A 19,245-nucleotide genomic window follows, 5' to 3' on the forward strand; every position below is an offset into this window, starting at 1 on the left:
TGTTCAACTGACTGAGCCACCCAGGCACCCCCTTCTTTTCTTTAAAAAGAATTTTGTTTTAAATTTTTTTTAGAGAGTGCAAGCAGGGGAGAGGGGCAGAGAGAGAGAGAGAGAATGGGAATCTTAAGCAGTCTCCACGTTCAGTGCAGAACTCGATTTGATGTGGGGCTTGATCTCACGACCCTGGGATCATGACCTGAGCCAAAATCAAGAGTCAGATGTCTGACTGTGCCAGCCAGGTGCCCCGATATTTTTTCTAAAAGTGGCTCTGATCTATGAAGAGATCTACCTCTCTGAATTATATTTGAGCCTCAGTCCTGGAGACTTTTTATAAATGGTCTTTTTGGAACCATCAGTGATTTATAGATTCTTCTCTTGATGGAGGGAAACTTCCTTTTAATGAATTGCCGGGAAATAATCAGGAGCATTTTGAAGCACCTAATGTGCACAGGACTCTTTTCATAGTAATGGGCTTGGAGAAAAAGAAATGGAAGACATCTTTTATTCTGAGATGCTTTGAATATAAATTCACACACACACACACACACACACACACACACACACACACACAAATACTTCTGAGGAGAGGCCCAAAGACTGTGGTTAAATACCATGAAAGAGGTAGGAACTGAATGCTTTAGAGATTCAAAGGAGAGATCACTTCCAGCTAGGGTTAGAGCCGGGTTAGGTTTCAGGAAGGAGGCTGCCTTTGAGCTGGGTCTTGAAGGTCTAGGATTTTGATAGGTGACATTAGAATGGAGGCTGTTACAGGTGGAGGAGAAGGATGTGTGTGGGGATATACATGTTCAGGAAATAGTTCACATTAATTGGAGTATAGAGAAGACGTAGCCTGATATTCCCCATTTCAGGAGATTGGGAACACAATCCCTTCAGCTACTAACCCAGAGAGAAACAGCTTCTCTCATATTCATATCCAGCAGTCAGTACTCCTGTCCACACAACCATCAACGTTGTTTTCCAGAATCCAAGTAATTCTTACTACCTTCTCCACCACAGTCTTGGTCCAGGGTGCCATCATCTTTCACCTGAACTATTGCAGCAGCCTCCTGGCTGGTTGTCCTGCCTCTACCATTGCCTTCCTACAGTCTATCCAAAATAGCAGCCGGTGTGATCCTGTTAAAATGCCAGGTCTTGTCTTCCTGTGGTCAAAAGCCTCCTGTGGCTCCCCATCTCACTCGGTGAAAGAACACCTCTTCCAGTAGCCTATAGGGTCCTATGTTCTCTGATTCCCTTTTAATGTCTGTGACCTCATTTCTTACTACCCCTCCCCCTGCTCACTGCATTCCCATCACATTGCCTCCTTGAACACCCAAGGCCTTTGTACTTGTTACTTCTTCTATGTGCAATGCTCTTTCTCAGATACCCTTATCTCCTTCAAATCTTTGCTTCAGTGTCATTTTCTTAGTCCTTCTTTGACCATGGTATGTAAAATTGGAACCCTTCTGCCCACTCCCTCCCCCTGGCACTCTACTCTTCCTTGCTTTCTCTATGGTACGTGTATCTTCTTCCTCTAAGAGTATGTAATTTATAAGGTTTCTTGTCCAGCTCCCTTACTAAAATGAAATATCTTAGAAGGCAGAGTTTTTGCCTATTTGCCCACTGGTGTATCTCAGCACTTGGAACTGTACCTGGCATGTTGTTGGTGCTCAGTAAGATGGATGTGAATGAGCGAAGTGTCACAGGACTCATAAAGAGGAGAAGTATTGAAGAATTCTACAAGGATCACTTTCAGCCAATGAAGAAGGTGCTATTGAATGGAGCCTGAGAGCTGTAGGATTTGCATTCTTGACTATGTCGGGCAGGCTGTCAGATCCTCTGTCTGTCGGCCCAAAAAAAAGGCTCATCCTCTAGCATGCCTAAGCCTTCACATGTTGTTGGAGACAACAAAGCGATTGGTTCAACAAAAAGAAAAGGTTTGGTGTAGGGGAGAGGATCAGAACAAGGCTGGAAAGACCGAGGCCAGGTCAGGGAGATACAGAAGAAACCCTCATTTGGCCTCAAGACCAAATGGAGGCATGCCCAGGCTATTGCTCTTTGACTTTTGATGAGCTGATGAAGACTTTATTAGCTTCTCTGTCTGATGTCTCACCTTATTAACGATTCCAGTTTTGAAGGGCTTCTGGGTTTAGATGCTCCTAGGCCTGTGGGACAAATCTGGAAGACTTAGAAGGTTCTAGAGTTAGGCTGTCCAGTAGGGTAGCACCAGCTACGATGGGCTAACTACATTGAAATTAATTAAATACAATTAAAAGTTCAGCTCCTCAGTTGCACTAGCCACATTTCAAGTGCTCAGTAGCCATCTGTGACTACTGGCTACTGTATTGGACAGTGCAGATGTGGAACAGTTACATAACCACAGTAAGTTCTGTTGGGTTGTGCACAGTGAATGACTTGAATTTACAGTACCAGTTCATTTTGGTATCTTGCGAAAAAGAATTGGCCTGCCTACCTATTTGTTTGGGCTTGACTGATGCCTTTGTCACTTTTTTTTTTTTAAAGTACCTAACTTTTTAGACCTAGTCTCTGTGTTTGCAATTTGTGTGACTTACAAGGTAAACAGTTAAACACATGTGCAAATGGATATAAAAACATTAACCCAGTAGTCCATTCACACTGTTAGAATGGCTATCATTTAAACGACAAGAAGTAACAAGTGTTGGTGAGGATATGGAGAAAAGGAATTCTTACACACTGTTGGTGAGGATGTAAATTGATGAACTACCAATAGAACTACCATATGATCCAGCAATTCACTTCTGTGTGTTTATCTGAGGGAAATGAAAGCACAAATCTCAAGAAGATATCTGCACCCCCCATGTTCATTACAGCATTATGTACAACAGCCAAGACTTGGAAACAGCCTAAGTGTCCATCGATGGATGAGTGGATAAAGCACATATGGTATACATACAAATATACATGTGTATACACAGTGGAATATTGTTCAGCCACGAAAAGGAAATCTGTCATTTTTGGAAACATGGATGGACCTTGAGGATATTATGCTAAGTGAAATAAATCAGAGAAAGACAGATACTGTATGATCTCACTTATATATGACATCCAAAAAACAAACAAAAAAAAACCCCACCCCAACTCTTAGACACAGAAAACAAACTGGTGATTGCCAGATGTTGGGGGTGGGCCTGGGGGAATTGGATGAAGGGTGTCAAAAAGTAGAAACTTCCAGTTACAAGCTAAATAAGTCCTGAGGATGTAATGTACAACATGGCAACTATAGTTGATAATGCTGAATAGTATGTTTGAAAGTTGCTGTGAGAGAGGACCTTAAAAGTTCTTATTACAAGAAGAAAATTTTTACAAATACAGTATCTAAATTGAACATACAGAGGATGAGAGCATATCTGGATGTGGAGAACAAGTGATAAGACATCACAGATAATTATTAAATTCCTTCAATAAAATGACTATTACCAAATAAAATCAGAGCTGTTTATATTCTGGGCTTTCCCTGCTGATGGAAATGCTGCATTGGATATTCCTCAGCACTCCCTTCTTTCAGAAAGATCCCTCTTGGTAGAGGGCCTGCTTTCTCTAATACCACTGTGAACAAAACAAAACAAAACAAAAACAAAAACAAAAACTTCTCTAGCTTCAGTGAGCCTTATTTCATAAGTATTTCTTGAGAGGAGGAATGTATTAAACAGGCAATGTTTTTCTATCATGTCTCCTTTAAATGCAGTTAGGGTGCAGGGTTTATTTTTGTATGTTCTGTTAGAGTTGAAATCGACTTGGAAATACTTCTACTCCATGCTTCATATTTAAACAACTCTTCCTCTTCTCCCCTTTCCTTTATTAAATCTTCCCAATTTGCAGTATTTTTTAAAGATGCACATAAGTAGGTCTGAGTGTGTCTGTCCATGAGTGAGCATCTGTGTATAGAGAGATGCTCTGGTGAAGAAGGTGTTGGTATTTGATGATGTGAAGATAGTCTTCCCTGTTACCTCAGAGACAATCACGAGGCCAGGGTACCATGTAGACAGAAACTCTGGGGTAGGATACTCCTCTTTAATTGATTTGTTTAGTCCCTTCCCCTCCCCACACAGAGACCCCAGAATCTCCCTTCTAATGTTCTGAGATACTTCCACTTCCCCCAAACACCGCTTTCCTTTCTGCTAATCCCAGTACGTCTGTCTGGTTAGCTACTTCATATGTAAACCCTAATTTTAGTTTCCCACTGCTTTCTCCAATTCTGCGCAACTTGTATCCATCTTTTCTCTGTACTGCAAGGCCATTTTTCATACTTTTTGTTGAACCAAATCCTTCTTGCATACTCTGACCATCCTGTTTCCCACCAGGAATTTTTCTTATTACATTTTACCTTTTTTATATTTTCTGTCAGATGGTGAGACCTGGACTGAGGATCAATTAATTATAAAGCAGAAAAGTCTTGAAGTAGGGCTACACTACCTGAAGGAGATGAATGTGAACAAAACAAACACGAGGGGCCTTATGAATGCAGATGAAACTTCTGTAACGTCATAAACTCTATCCAACAGCCACAGATTCTTTTTTTATTAAATTTTTTTTTCAACGTTTATTTATTTTTGGGACAGAGAGAGACAGAGCATGAACGGGGGAGGGGCAGAGAGAGAGGGAGACACAGAATCGGAAACAGGCTCCAGGCTCTGAGCCATCAGCCCAGAGCCTGACGCGGGGCTCGAACTCCCGGACCGCGAGATCGTGACCTGGCTGAAGTCGGACGCTTAACCAACTGCGCCACCCAGGCGCCCCAAACAGCCACAGGTTCTTAATTGAAGAGACATCCCAAATGTGTAGTATGTGTGGAAAGTTATTTAGGCGAAACTCATACCTTATTCAGCATGAAAGAATCCACACACAAGGGAAGACTTTTGAGTGTCATGAATGTGGAAAAACTTTTGGCCATAGTTCAAACCTTATCCAGCATCAAAGAATACATACTGAAGAAAAACCCTATGAATGCAGTAACTGTGGGAAAGCCTTCTGGTGCAGTTCACACCTTATCCAGCATCAGATAACTCATACAGGAGAAATGCCTTATATGTGTAATGAATGTGGAAAAGCTTTTGTTCAGAGCTCAAGTCTTACTTGACACTGGAGAATCCACATGAGGGAGAAACCCTATGTGTGTAGTGAGTGTGGGAAGGCCTTCAGCCAGAGCTCAAATCTAATAGAACATCAGTGAGTTCACACCAAAGAGAGACCATATGAATGCAATGACTGTGGGAAGGCTTACAGTTGTAACTCGCACCTCATTGAACACCACGGAGTCCACACAGGGGAGGCTCCTTATGATTGCAGCAAGTGTGGGAAATCTTTTAGTAGGAGTTCACTTCTTATTAAACACCATAGAATTCACATTGGAGAGAAACCCAATGAATGTAGTGAATGTGGGAAGGCCTTCAGTCAGAACTCTCACCTTATTCAGCAGCAGAAAACTCACAGTGGAGTAAAAGCTTCTGAATGTAAGGAGTGTGGGAAAACCTTCACGTACAGTTCACGCCTTTCTGATCATCTGGGAATCCATATAAGAGAGAAACTGTGAATGAAATGAAGATGGTAGATGGAGCCTTTGGTCAGAGTTCAGCTCTGATTGAATGCCAGAGAGCCCGCATGGGGAAGAAACCCTTTGGGTTTCATGAGGGTGTACAGCCTCCAGTCCTGGCTCAACTCTTATTTAGATGTGAAAATCCAGATAGTGGATAGATCTCACGGATGTGTTCAACACATGAAAACCTTTAGACAGAATTTCCACCTTATTCAGCATCATTAGATTCACCTTGGAGGAAAGTGTGTCAGAGAGAGGTGTGAAAGGAACCTAATGCAGCACTACCAAGGTGATGGCTAAGTGGAACCTTCAGTTAGTGCTGCTGTTTATTTGATGTTTAGGATCTGCATCACAGGGAGATTCTGTGGTTTGCTTTTCAGATCTTCCCAGTTGTCTTCTGAAAATGGAATGAGTCAGATCCACTCCGGGGAAGAAAGAATCAGGGAATTCTGGATTCAGACTCATAGATCAGGAAAGCAGCAAGGTGACCTTTGAACCCAGTAGTTCTCCTTCTAGCTCATCTATTCTGTTGTAACTCTTTTTTTTTTTTTAATTTTTTTTTAACGTTTATTTATTTTTGAGACAGAGAGAGACAGAGCATGAACGGGGGAGGGGCAGAGAGAGAGGGAGACACAGAACTGGAAGCAGGCTCCAGGCTCTGAGCCATCAGCCCAGAGCCCGACGCAGGGCTCAAACTCATGGACTGTGAGATCATGACCTGAGCTGAAGTCGGACGCTTAACTGACTGAGCCACCCAGGCGCCCCAATTCTGTTGTAACTCTTGATGGAAGTGACCCTTGGGTCTTGGACCAGCATTTCACTCCTCAGTGTCCTGCAGATTATTGAATCTCTTGTTTTATATGACCTAAATGCACTTAATAAACAGGCATATTTTCTAGGCCAAATAACTTCAGTATGACATGTCACGGGCTTTGTTATATGTCAGCTTGGGTAGGTTGAAATGCACTTGCCAGACTTCCCTTTCCTGTAATTTTTGGTTCTTGAGGGCTAGAGAGGGAGATTCTTGGGAGACTGGGAGGGCAGAAAAAAAGCAGCAGTTATTTTGTAACTCACCCATGTCGTTGCTAGTCAGCAGCTGGGCCTGCAAAGGGTCCACCTTCCCCTGGATCCTCCTTTGCCTTCCCTAGGTTGTGTGTGGGTGTGTGTTTGTGTCCTCGTGGTTTTACCCCTCTGATTGAATCCTAGTCATACTCAAGGTCACTGTTCTTGTGACAAGTACACATTTATTTTAAGTTTAGGTGGAGAGAAATGGGTAACTTCTGGCTGTTTTTGAAACAAAACTTCAATAATAATTTTCAAGATTTCCTTTAAGAAAAAGCCACAGTTCAAACTCCTTTATAACAAAAATTACATCATAACCTGAGGCAGAGCTTCACTACTGGGTAATTGTTGAGGAAAAAGTTGAATAGTGTGATACATAATAGATCATTTTTTTAAGGATTTTTTATTTTGGGGTGCCTGGATGGCTCAGTTGGTTGAGCATCTGACTTCAGCTCGGATCATGATCTCGTGGTTTGGGAGTTTGAGCCCTGCATTGGGTTCTCTGCTGTCAGTGCAGAGCCTGCTTCGGATCCTCTGTCTCCCCTCTCTCCTCTCTGTCTCTGCCCCTCCCCCACTCATGTGTGTGCTAGCGCTTGCTCTCTCAAAAATGAATAGGATTTTTATTTTTAAGAAATCTCTGCACCCAAACATGGGACTTGAATTCATGACCCTGAGATCAAGAGTCACATGCTTCACCAGCTGTGCCAGCCAGGTGCTCCCATAATGGATACAATTAAAAAAAAACACACAAAAACTTTTGAGTACTCATTACCATGAATATTTTTATCACTGAAAGAAATCCCAAAAATATCTCTGCTGGGTAGTACATTGTTAGATTTATTCTAGGTATCTGAGAAAAATACCTACTTGGTTGTAAATGCTTATTTTTTATCACAAAAAAATAAGATTGTTTTACCCCTAGTTAGTCTGGATTAATGATTATTTAAAATATCAAGTGAAAATTATACTTACATTGTAGACTCTTAAAATTGAAACTTGCCTGTCCTGCAGCTTCCATGCCTGGTCTGGTGCTGTGCACACAGTAGGTATTGAGTGGATGGCTGTTGAATGAATCTGTTTACTGGACACCAAAGTCTTGTTGTTTGTCTCAGCTCTTCTATCTACACTCCTCTACCTTCCTTTCTGTATAATCTGGAGGTGATTATTAGTACTAACTAAGGGTCACCTTGCCATCTAGATGTCTCAAGTATGGACTTGCACTCTGTGAGTCCTGGTCTGACCTCTGAGCTGGTGTGCCCTCTTACTCTACTCGGCATGTGACCCTTCTCGAGTCCCTCCCCACTCCTTTCACCACAGAACGGGCCCTTTCCTTCTGTGGGGTCTTGAGAAGCTTCAGGGATGAGGCAGGGCTTGATGAGTTGGGTTTGAAGGCTGGGCAGGATTCTTTTTTTTAAGGGTATTTATCCATTTTGAGAGAAAGAGAGAGAGAAAGCACATGTCGGGAGGGCAGAGAGTGTGTGAGAGAGGGAATCTCAAGCAGGCTCCACACTGTCAGCACAGAGCCCAACGCAGGCTTGAACTCATGAACGGTAGGATCATGACCAGAGCCAAGATCAAGAGTTGGACGCTTAACTGACTGAGGTGCCCCACAGACTGGGCAGGATTCTGACTGGCAGAAAAGAATAGCAGGGAGGGGCATCTCAGGACAAAGTCATTGTGCAGGGTCATGGGCCAGGCTCCAAGGGTGGAGGTGTCCGTGGAGACCAGGAAAGGAGAGCAAAGAGTTTGTCTAGCCGTATCAAAGGCACTAAAGTAGTGGGGGAGCGGCTCCTGGCTGGCTCAGTCAGTGGAGCATGCAACTCTTGATCTCAGAGTTGTTAAGTTCAAGCCCCACGTAGGGTGTAGAGATTACTTTAAAAAAAAAAAAAAAAAGATGTAGGAAAAAAACCCACTAAAGCAGGGCTCTGGTTCTTTGGGCACAAGTATTACTAGTGGCCAGAAAATTGACTAAGCTGTTAGACCTCAGGTGAACACGAGGTCAGCCGCTCATCCAGGTTGGCCAGGCTGTTCTCAGTCTTAGTATTGGAAGTCTCACATCTGAGAAAATGCTCAGTCCTGTGCGAACCAGGATGACTGATCACCTGAAGCCATAGTAACCCCACATCCTTGCCCACTCATGGCTCCTAGCTGCAACAGGACATGAGAGAGCGGGAATTCTTAACTTAGGTAGCATACTGTATCACCTGGGGGGCTTTCAAAGTACCTCAGTCCCAATCTCAGAGATTTTATGGAATTGAGTATGACCTGGATATTGGGATTTTGCAGGTTACCAGCGAATTCTAATGTGCATTCAAGGTTGGGAACCTATATATGCAACAGGGGACAACAATGCTTCACAGGTGCTGAAAGACACAAAAAGATCACATAGGATCTGTGGCGTAGTCACTGAGGGCTAGCAAGAGGGCTGGACTGGGAGTGTGGAGCACATCAGGAGCCTATGTGAAAGGAGAGAGAAGGTGTCCCAGGTGAAGGAGATGTGGGGCCCTGGCATTGGGAATGGAGCCAGCTAGTGGGTGGATTCCCTAAGTGCAGTAAACCAGGTCTGGAGAGCAGAGGCCTGCTCACTTCCCAGTTCTGTTAACTGGTAAAACTACAGTTTGGGTTTTCCCTTGGGAGCTCTGGCCCAAGGAAGCACAGAGTCTGGGGGAAGTCAGAGCTCCAGCTCATGGGGACTCCACCCCATTTTCCAGCAGACAGTTATTCTTGCTTGTCCTCTACCCTGGACCTGGGAAAATATGAAAATGCTTCCAGAGGAGGCTATAACCTAAGCCTGTGCACACATTCTAAAATCTCCAGTCCTGGAGGGGGCTGGCCTGGTAGTCCTTAGCCATGCTGTGGGCGCAGCCTTGGGCTCCCCTGAATGAGAGGTTCTTCCTGTGCTCTGTTAGAGGATAGAATCTGGGAAAGGGAAGATAGTAAGAGGAAGAGGAATTTTGGCATTGGCGCCCAAATATGACTGCTTTAATTTACCAGAGGCCTCTCATGGCCCTTAGGATGTAACTCTACAAGACCCTTCACGTCTCTGCTCTGCCTATTGACGTCTTCAGTTCTCTGGGGGCCGCTCCTTCCAGTCATTTTGAAATTTGTTGGGTCCTTGAACACAGTATTTTTTCAAATGTAGGTCAAAGCAACTAGTGGGTCATAAAATTAATTTATTGGAGTGAGTTGCAACCAGCACTGAGGGTAAAAGAAAAAAGTAAGCATGACTGGACTGGGATAGAAAGCATTTGTGTGCATTGCACGTAGCTAAGGGAAGTGAGATTTTTCCATGTGCACATATGTGCCATGTATAGTAGTTCTTGCTGAAGAGCAGGTGAAAATCTTTGCACAATGCAATCCCCTTTTGGGGATAAGATTCCATGTAAATCCTTCCTCCTTGCAGGTCTTCCCTTGGGCTGAATTGTCCTCTGCTATCCCTGTAGGGTGCTATCCATCCTTTGTGTACTGAGCACATTTTTTAAAAAAGTGATTTATTCAGGTACCGGTCTCTGTGCTAGATGGCAAGTTCTGCGAGGGCAAGGACTGTACACACAGAACATTGAACGTCGTATCTGTCATTAGAGAAAGCACTTTGATGCTGCGTGGCTGAGTACTTTAGGTTACTGCTGTGGATATGTTCTTAGCCAAGTTTCTTTTTATTTTTTTCCAGTTTTTTTTTTTTTTTATCTGAGAGATTTCAATATATGGAAAAGTTGAAAAATGGTATAAATGAACATGCTATATATCCTCTATGTAGATAAGTAATTATTATCACTTATCCATATCTACTTTCTATCCATATAATTTTTTTTCTGAATTATTTGAGAGCACGCATGGACATAACCTTCACCCCTAAGTAGCATGGCATGCTTCTCCTACAAGTAAGGTTAGTCTCCTACATAATCGCATCACTTTTAACATACTTAAGAAAAATAATTTAATTTCCTAATAACATCTAAAATGCAGTCTATATTCAGACATTCCCTGGTTGCCCCAAGAATGTGTTTTATACCAATTTTATTTCTAATCAGAAAAAAAAAAAAACCAGGGTCACATTGCATTTGGCTTTATGTCTCTTTAGTTTCATTTAATCTAGAATAGTTCCTCTGCTTTTGTTTGTTCATTTGTTTGTGACAATGACTTTTGGAGGAGTCCAGAACAGTTATCCTTTAGAATTTTTCACAGAATTGGTTCCTGTTGTCCTGTGGTGGTATTTAACTTCCCTCCACCCCCCTGTATTTCCTCTAAACTGGAATGAGGTTTAGAGGCTTGATTAAACATTTTTGGCAAGAAAACCTCATAGGTCATGTCTCCATACTGTAATGCCTCCGTAGGCAACCGACGTCATATTATCCCACCCTAAGTCATGCCGTTTATTCACCTGTTTCAGGTAGTGACTGCCAGATCTCTGCTACGTAAACGTATGTTTTCCTTTTGCAACTAGTAATTTGTAAGGACGATAAACTCTAGCACCATGCAAATAATGTATTCCCCTACAGCCTAATGTTTTAAAAAAATTTTTTTTTCAACGTTTATTTATTTATTTGGGACAGAGAGAGACAGAGCATGAACGGGGGAGGGGCAGAGAGAGAGGGAGACACAGAATCGGAAACAGGCTCCAGGCTCCGAGCCATCAGCCCAGAGCCCGACGCGGGGCTCGAACTCACGGACCGCGAGATCGTGACCTGGCTGAAGTCGGACGCTTAACCGACTGCACCACCCAGGCGCCCCCAGCCTAATGTTTTTAGCAACTATCCATGATCTTCTGGGCAAGTTCTTAACCCGAGACTTTATTCATTTGCAGTATGAGGATAATAATGCCTGTCATTTGGGTTTACTGTGTAATGAGATTCAAAAGTATAACATAACAGTGCACGTGAAAATGCTGCCCTGGTCTGCCATGATTTCTCCCTTCTTCTGAAGACACCATTCCTCTTCCTTTAAGAAAGTTTTTATGTTGATCCAGATATGTAATCCAAATTGCTGACTTCTCAGTGACCCTGTCTGCCTGGCCACTGTGAAGCACAGTTGACTTATCTTCTCTGGCCAGAGTGGAATGAGCAGTGACTTGAGCTAATCAGAATGCTTACTTGGGAAATCTTGAAACAAGGAGAGGGTGAGAATAGGCTGAGGAAAACCTTCTTTTCCTCCAGGATGACTAACTGTGAAGACTGGAGTCTGGAAGTGAATTGCTTCCCCTGCCACCTGGAGAATGAAAACCTGTCGGGTGGAGGAGATCAGAGTTATCTGTCTGAGACGAGGGCAGAAGGTTGTGGGAAGGGGGAGGGTCTTCCTGGCCTAGCTCTGGTCCTGCCAGCTGGACCTCTGCCCCGAGCCAGCTAAGCCTGTGGAGGCTGTCTCTGGGGAACATTTACAAATTGGGTTCTGAAACTTTGAGAGATACAATCCTGGACAGTATAGGGGCCTGTCACATGCCTCTCACGTGATAGGTGACTGGGTGAATTAGTGGCCCATCCCATCTCGGTTTTGAATATGTCAGGGCCAGAGGAGAGGTGAGCCGGTGCCAGACATGGTACTGGCTTTTAAAAATCTTAGAGTTACAAATGCATTTCCTTGGTGAAAGCAGACTCAAAGTGGGGCGGAGTGGGGGTTGTGTGTGGTGCTGCTGGTGGTTTATCCAGCTCTAAGTGTGGCCACCCCCTACCTGTCTCCCAAAGCCGGAAGTTAGTCCTGCCCTCTCTGAAGAGTCTTCCCCCAGGTTGAAACCAGCCGCCAGGGTGAGAAGGGTAGCCAGCCTTCTTAGGGGAGGGCAGAGAAGGGGAGAGGGATGGAGGGGCCGGGAGGCCTGAGGGTGATCGGGCCCACGCACAGGACAAAGGCTTGGGAGGCTGCAGGAGTGGGGTGATCGGGGATGAGGGTCTTGGAGAAGGGGAATGAACTGGCAGGCTCCTGAGGAGTCAGGGGGGCTTGTCATTGGACGGGTCATTGGACCCTTTTAGCCCTCCAACAAGAGGAGTTACTATTATTATTCCCACTTCACAGACGAGAAAACTGACACCCAAGAAGAAGTAAATTACCCAAGGTCACCCTGCTGGTAATGGCAGAGCTGGAATTCGAATTGAGATCTGCCCGGCTCGAGATCACTTCCACCCCGTTTGGCGTACGGGTGCGCGAGGTCCGTTCTGCAAACAGCCCCGGAGGTCAGGTACCCCGGGGCCGAGGGCCAGGTGAGTGGGCAGGTGAAGCTGCAGGGCCGATGAGCCCCCACCCTCCGCCCCAGGGCCCCACGCGGGCTCCGTGGGCTCTGTCAGGAGAGGGCGCATTCTTGCTCCCGCCTCCGGGCCAACGGAAGCTCTGGACAGAGGGACAAGCTCTGGGCCAAAGGGTTGGATGAGGGGCTGGCCTAGAGGGAAGCCCTGCCCTAGAGGCCCGGAAACCCCGAAGGTGCCCCAGGAGGGAGGAGAGACCACCCGGGAGGGAGCGGCAAGGTGGGCCCAAGGATTGGGGGCGTGGAGAGGGCCCCCAGCACCCCTCCCCCTGCCGCCTTCAGGCCACCCCCCAGGCTTTTGCGACCCACTGCGGTGGCGGGGCTGGGGGGATGATCAGAGGTGGCAGGGGTGGGGGGATGATCAGATCTGGGTCCATCGTTGTTTCCAGAAAATGTCACTGTGGCTTTGGGGCAAGGGAAGGGCCCAGGAGGCTTTTCAGTAGGAAGGAACCTCAGAGCAAACCCGAATCAATTTGCTGCCCAAGTTGCCACTAATGACTGGTGGGAAAAGGGAGTGAGACACCCTGTGACCCTGACAGGTACCCCCACCATTCCAACCCAGATGTACTTTATGTCACCCACCTCATTCATCCCCTAGCGCAGGTCCCAGCTGACCCCGGGGTTGCACGGCCTGGGGGTGGGGTGGGGACAGGGGTGCATTCTGGCTGCTGCAGGGTAGCTCAGGAACTGTCCCAGAGGGAGCCCAGAGTGAGAAGCCCTGCTTCCGCACAAGCCCTGCTTCCCAGATGCCAGTCCTCCAGGCTCCACATAGCTAGCAGCTCTTTTACTTTCCAGTGTCACAGATCCTTTTTAAATAATAGTTAAAACACTCTGTAATAGTAATAACTATTACTGTCACAATAACTGTCACAGTTGTTTTTGTTTTATTTTGAATGTTTGTGGCAAAATAAAAAGTTGGCAGTTCTACATCGCCCCCCCCCCCCCCCACTCTCCCTTTCTCACACATGCAAATGAGCTTACCTAGTAGGAAGAATTCACTGGCCACTAAATTCCAAACTAAACTGCTGGCCTGGTCAGCTGAGGTGGGAGAGGCAGCCATGTGGGATTCTGGTCCTTGCCCCAGGGCTGACTGACTGGGATCCTGGACCAGTGGTGGGTCTTTCTCTCCTGCTCTGTTTCAACACTACAAAAGGATGTACAAATCCCCTGTCATATTAACAGGTCTATGGTCCTTCGAGTCTGGCCTAGATCAATGCACCCCACAAGTTGTATATCTGTGGGGCGCAGTCATCCAGGCCCAGTGCTAAGAGCTGTTCCGAAGGTCCTTCTCACTGGTGAGCAGCCGGGCAGGGGGGAAGATAGGACTGGGGTATGCCTGGCCCTGAAGTAAGCCAGGCAGGGGAGAAGAAAGCATTGCACCTTGTGACGTGTTTTTGTGTCTCTCACCCCACAGTTACCAAGAGCCTGCGAGTTCCTGTCTGTTTTCATCCCTGAATCACCCCCATTGGCCTAAGCTGGTCATGGGGCGTCCAGTAAGTGTGGAGGGAATGGATAGTGGCTGGTGGCTGGGAGGGTTGTGTGCAGTGGCCAGGACCAGGCTGAGCTTCACAGGAGAGTTGGGCTTTGAGGAGGAAAGTGGGGAAGGAGGCTGGAGGAGTTGGGGATGGCTCTGGTATTCTAGGAGTGGAGGGAGACCTGTGGGCATGGGGCAGGAACAGTGTGGGTGTGGGGACTTTCAGAGATGAAGCCTGGGAGGACAAGGAAGGCGGATGAGATGGGGACATGGAGAGAGGGAGAGGCCGGCACGCGCTCCACGCCAGCATGTGGTGATGGAGAATGGCTGAAATGGGGAAAACACAAAGGGCGGTTTTAGACAAATTGAGGTTGTGCGGGGGGGTGGGGGGGTGGGTGTAGGCAGGCCACAGCCCACCGCAACCCCACGCCCAGTGTCCTCCGTCCCACCCAGAGCAGGGGGGTCAAGATGTCGCCATGACTTATACCGGACAGTTTTAGAGCTAGGACTGCTCTCCGGGCCAACCAACTCCATCATTTGAGAGCAAAGGAGACTGGGGCCCTGAAGTTCAAGTGACTCATCAGTGAGGCCTGAAGGGTGGAGGGAGCGTCTAAAGGGGAGCTTTGGAGAGAGGGAAGGATGAAGTTGTTCGGTGGGAACAAGAAAAAGTAGTGACAGGAAGGAGGTGAAAGCACATTGGGATGTTTCCAAACCACTCTGCCAGCGCTCGAAGAGCACTCTGTGTACCTGGTTATACACAGCGTGTTTGGGTAGGAGGTGCAGGAGGGCACCCACACTCCACCCTCCGCCATTAGGCTGGTCCTGTTTGTGGTGATAAGTAGGTCCCGCAGCCTTAGAGACTCTCCTTGCCCCGGCTGCAGTTTGGGGGGTCTGCATTGGAGCCTCTCCAGGTGTTGGGCCTGAGCATGGGTGTTCACACAGGATGAGGACTGGAGAGAGCAACCCCTCACACTGAGGGCTTTGCACCTCAGACCCCAGCCTTATTATCTCTCTCATCATCATTCTGAAATCCCCAAAGCTCTTAACTGTTAGCTGCCTGCCAAGCTTAGTGGAGAGGGTCTTTGTAGGTGGGTGGTAGTTAACAGAACTGAGCAGTGAGAACTTTAGGGTTGGAAGGGTTCGGGGATGGCCCATTCCAACGTCCTCATTTTATTGAGGTGGAAATTAGGGCTCAGAGAAGGGACCCTGCTTACCCAAGATCACCCAGTGACTTAGCGGCAAAAAAAATGTTTTATGCATTTTTTTAGGTCTGCTGAAGAAGTCTGTGAGGCTGTAAAGTTTATCCAGGCAAGGAAATCACCATTTCCCGAGCCTCACATATGTGCTACCGTTTGTGTAGGCATCATCTCCTTCCCTGTGTTCCACTTGAGAAGCCTTCACTTTTCCCTTGAACAGGTGATGCTGACTTTGGAGGACAAGGACATGAAGGGGTTCACGTGGGCCATAGCCCCAGCCTTGACCTCCCTGGGCTACCTGCTTATACTGCTGGTCTCCATCTTTCCCTTCTGGGTGCGGCTTGTAAACGAGGAGTCCCACGAAGTGTTTTTCAGTGGCCTGTTTGAGAACTGTTTCCATATCAAATGCTGGAAGCCTCGACCCTTATCAGGTAAGGAGGGATGGAGGTGGGGATGGGGCAGAGGGAGATGGGCCAGTGTGGGCAGTTTGGGTGACAGAGAGGACAGAATTTAATAAGCCCCTAAGGGCATTTTCTGAGTCTCTACTTTTGGGGTTAGAGGAAAGTAGTGGCCAGGAGAAGGTTGATAATATCAGGTTGACCACCAGGGTCAGGAGCAAATGTGTCAGCAACAAAGTTTATTTGCGGGGTAGGGCTGGCTCCATCTAGGATGGAGGGGCGGGGGTCCTGCCCTACTCTGTGAGGCTGGATTTCAGCCTCACTTCCAAACGCCCGTCCGACTGTGGGTGGCTGCTCTACAGAGAATGTGCTCAGGCCTGAGGACATTTCGAAGGGAATGCACAGAAATATGAGCTCAGTGGACTGTGGATGCACTTGAGGCTGTGTTTTTATAAGGGGCTTGAGAGGGTCAGGGGGATGTCTGTCTTGGAAAGGAGGTGAACCTGGGGGATATAGGGGTTCTCTCCTGATAACAGAAGAGGAGAAGCCTCTTTGGGGGAAGATGGGCCACACTGTGTGAGCTCCTTGACCTGGAGTTGCTCAGCCTCGGTACTACTGACACTTTGGCTGGAAAATCTTTGTTGCGGGGCTCTCCTGTTGTTTGCAGGACAGTTAGTAGCACCCCTGCCCTCTACGGCCCACTTGATGCCAGTAGCACCCCCTACCCTCAGTTGTGACAACCAACTTACCTCTTAGCATTGCCAAATATCCCCGGGGTGAGGAGGTGCAAACCTGCCTCCAGTTGAAAACCATTGGTTTAGCCCAAGAGTAGATTCTAGAAGTTTAGCGATACCTTTGTCTTAGGAGTTTAGTGATATGTTTGTCTTTTTGTCCCACCCCCAGCTGTCCATCTCTGCGTGCTTAGAAGGCTATAAAAACTCATATTAACGGCAGCTCTTTCTGCCCGTGGGTCCTGTCCCCGTGCTTTAATAAAATCATCTTTTTTTGTACCACCCCCCCCAAAGAAACCCTAAAAACCTCATTTTAACATGGGTCTGAATCATGCCAATAATAGGGGAATAAATCACCCTGTCATCAAGTCCCTTGCTCTGCTATTTTGGATCTATTTCATGACTTGTGTTAACTGGGATAATTAAATAAGCATTCCCCACAGAATTCAGAACATCTCAACCTCACAGGTTCTGATTTTCCACTAGCCACTTATTTCAGTGTGACCAGTATTGATGGAGTTCTTCACATTTCCACATGCAACTTGTATCATTTATGTTGCTTACCAAAATGACTGTTTGTCCATCTAATTTTTTTTCCCCACACACTTCCATGTCACGGGGAACAAAATGTTGGAACCAGAGCATTCATTGTTGGGGGCAAAGTGGAGGGGTCAGAGCTGGGGTCCCAGGCCATGCTGTGGGACTGAGGGTGGTAAGCTGGTGGGGGGGCTTCTCTTTGCAGGCTCTGCGGGGCTCTGTCCCTTGTCACGGGTCAGGGGTCCAGCTGCAGCCCAGCCTCCCCTCCCCCACAGTGTACATCATTCTCGGCCGCGTTTTCCTGCTGTCCGCGGTTGTCCTGTCTTTCCTCACCACCTTCATCCTGGTGTCCTTTGCATCTCAGCTGTTTCCGAGGACCCGGAAGCACAATTTGGTGTCAGCCTTCATCAGCTTCCTCACAGGTGTGGAACAGGCAGGCAAGCCTTGTTGTCAGGCAGGCCTCAGCCTTGGGAAGGGGCTGGGGAGGGGCCCAAAGGCAGGGAGATGGTTGGTCTCTGTGGTGTCAGGAGAGAGAATTTTTAGGGACCCTCTCACCTGTGGCCTTCTCTGAGGCAGCCTTCCCCCCCACCCCGGATCACAGTACCTCTCTCTGAGGCTGCACAGCACCCTGTACTTCCAGCTAGCTCCACCCTCACTATGTTGGCTTGGGGTCATTTGTCTGGGGGTCTTTTTACCATAATCTCTATCCCAGTGACTTTCATAGAATCTGACACAGAATGATAATACACAAGTGAAATATGTGAGTGAAATATAAGTGTTTGTTGGATGAATGGATGGAAGACACCATCTCTGCCCTTTGGAACCTTTTGACTTTAAAAGGCTGGCCAAGGCCCTACCCTGGGAGGCTCCCATCACATGGAGGAGGTGGAACGCTCACAGTGGGAAAATCAGGTTGAATTGCACCCAAAGCATCACACCCAGAGGGCCCCGTCTGGAGTCAGCCAATGGCACAGGCACAGAGGGTACCAGGGAAAGGGATTTCTGGTTATGGGGCCTCTGGGAGGTGAGGCACATGGGCTTTGAAATGTGTTGGGAAGGAGGGCAAGACAGGCATGTGGGGTAGAGGTTATTGACTCTGAGAGGGCACAGGTGTGGGCTGGAGAAAGGAGCCTCCATGTAGGAACCATACAGGCTGTAAGCCATGTGACTCTGTCTGATTAAGAGCAAAGGTGGGAACCATGTGAGGAGATCAAGAGTGCTTCCCTATGACCCTGCAGGGGCCAGTGCCTTCCTGGCCTTGTTGCTGCATGCCCTGGAGATCCAGAATCTGAGGATGAAGCCCAGCCCCCCCAAGTTCTCGGTGCAGTGGCCTTACTACGTTCTGGGCTTTGCCATCCTTCTGTTCATAGTGGCTGGTGAGTGTCCTGGGGCTAGTGCCCTTCTCCCTGCCCTCTGTCTGGATTCAGAAGCCATGGACACTCTAGAGCAACACTGTCCAAAACTGTGGTCACTAGCTACTTGTGGCCATTTCATTACTTGAAATAAATAGAAATTCAGTTTCTCGGTCATGCTAGCCACATTTCAGATGTTCAGTAACCACATTATTATGTGTCTAGTGGCTGCCATATTGAATGGTGCAGATGCAGATATTTCCATCGTTGCAGAAGTTCTACTCAACAGCACTGCTCTAGAGCCTCAGCCCTATAGCCCATCTTCCTCCTCTTTGACTTTGGAACCAACCTCCAGATCTCATATTCTGTCTTACTCTGTCCTGGCTCCAAAGGGTTTCTATGCCTATCTCTATCTCTATCTCGGAATCTACAATCTTATTCACCTCAGTCTCGCTTTACTCTCTTATTTTATATACCATCACTGTCTAAGTCCCGATCCTATTTGATTTTGTCCTTTTTCCTAATCTTCTTCCTACTATATTAATCTGACCCATGACATAATCTGTGTTAACTTGATTTTATTATACACTGAATATATAAAAACATTTATAATATATAAGAGGTAATTAAAAATAAACTGTGCACCCATTTCCACCATATAGTTTAAGAACTAGCCATATTTTCATGGAATCCA

At 46.8% G+C, this 19,245-nt stretch overlaps 1 protein-coding gene and 1 pseudogene across 8 annotated transcripts in view; both read left to right on the forward strand.

Moving 5' to 3' along the window:
* Positions 1–6,106, forward strand: part of LOC121017820 (zinc finger protein 883-like) — a 9,174-nt pseudogene extending 3,068 nt beyond the window's left edge.
* TMEM225B (transmembrane protein 225B) overlaps positions 1–19,245 on the forward strand; it is a 29,004-nt gene that overhangs the window by 4,243 nt on the left and 5,516 nt on the right. Inside the window, exons 2-8 of one of the 8 annotated variants that reach the window (XM_040456298.1) lie at positions 12,638–12,822; positions 14,278–14,356; positions 15,606–15,645; positions 15,754–15,964; positions 17,405–17,621; positions 18,040–18,111; positions 18,438–18,575. In XM_040456298.1, coding sequence (XP_040312232.1) covers positions 15,757–15,964; positions 17,405–17,621; positions 18,040–18,111; positions 18,438–18,575 — 635 coding nt within the window. In that variant the 5' untranslated portion in view covers positions 12,638–12,822; positions 14,278–14,356; positions 15,606–15,645; positions 15,754–15,756. Of the gene's footprint in view, positions 1–12,144; positions 12,373–12,637; positions 12,823–14,277; positions 14,357–15,605; positions 15,646–15,753; positions 15,965–17,404; positions 17,622–18,039; positions 18,183–18,437; positions 18,576–19,245 lie in introns of those variants that run through there. The other 7 variants (XM_040456297.1, XM_040456302.1, XM_040456296.1 and 4 more) reach the window with 7 other exon arrangements.

The sequence above is a fragment of the Herpailurus yagouaroundi genome, unplaced genomic scaffold (genome assembly GCF_014898765.1).
Source record: "Herpailurus yagouaroundi ecotype Mexico unplaced genomic scaffold, PumYag 216, whole genome shotgun sequence".
In the NCBI taxonomy this organism is placed as follows: Eukaryota; Metazoa; Chordata; class Mammalia; order Carnivora; family Felidae; genus Herpailurus; species Herpailurus yagouaroundi.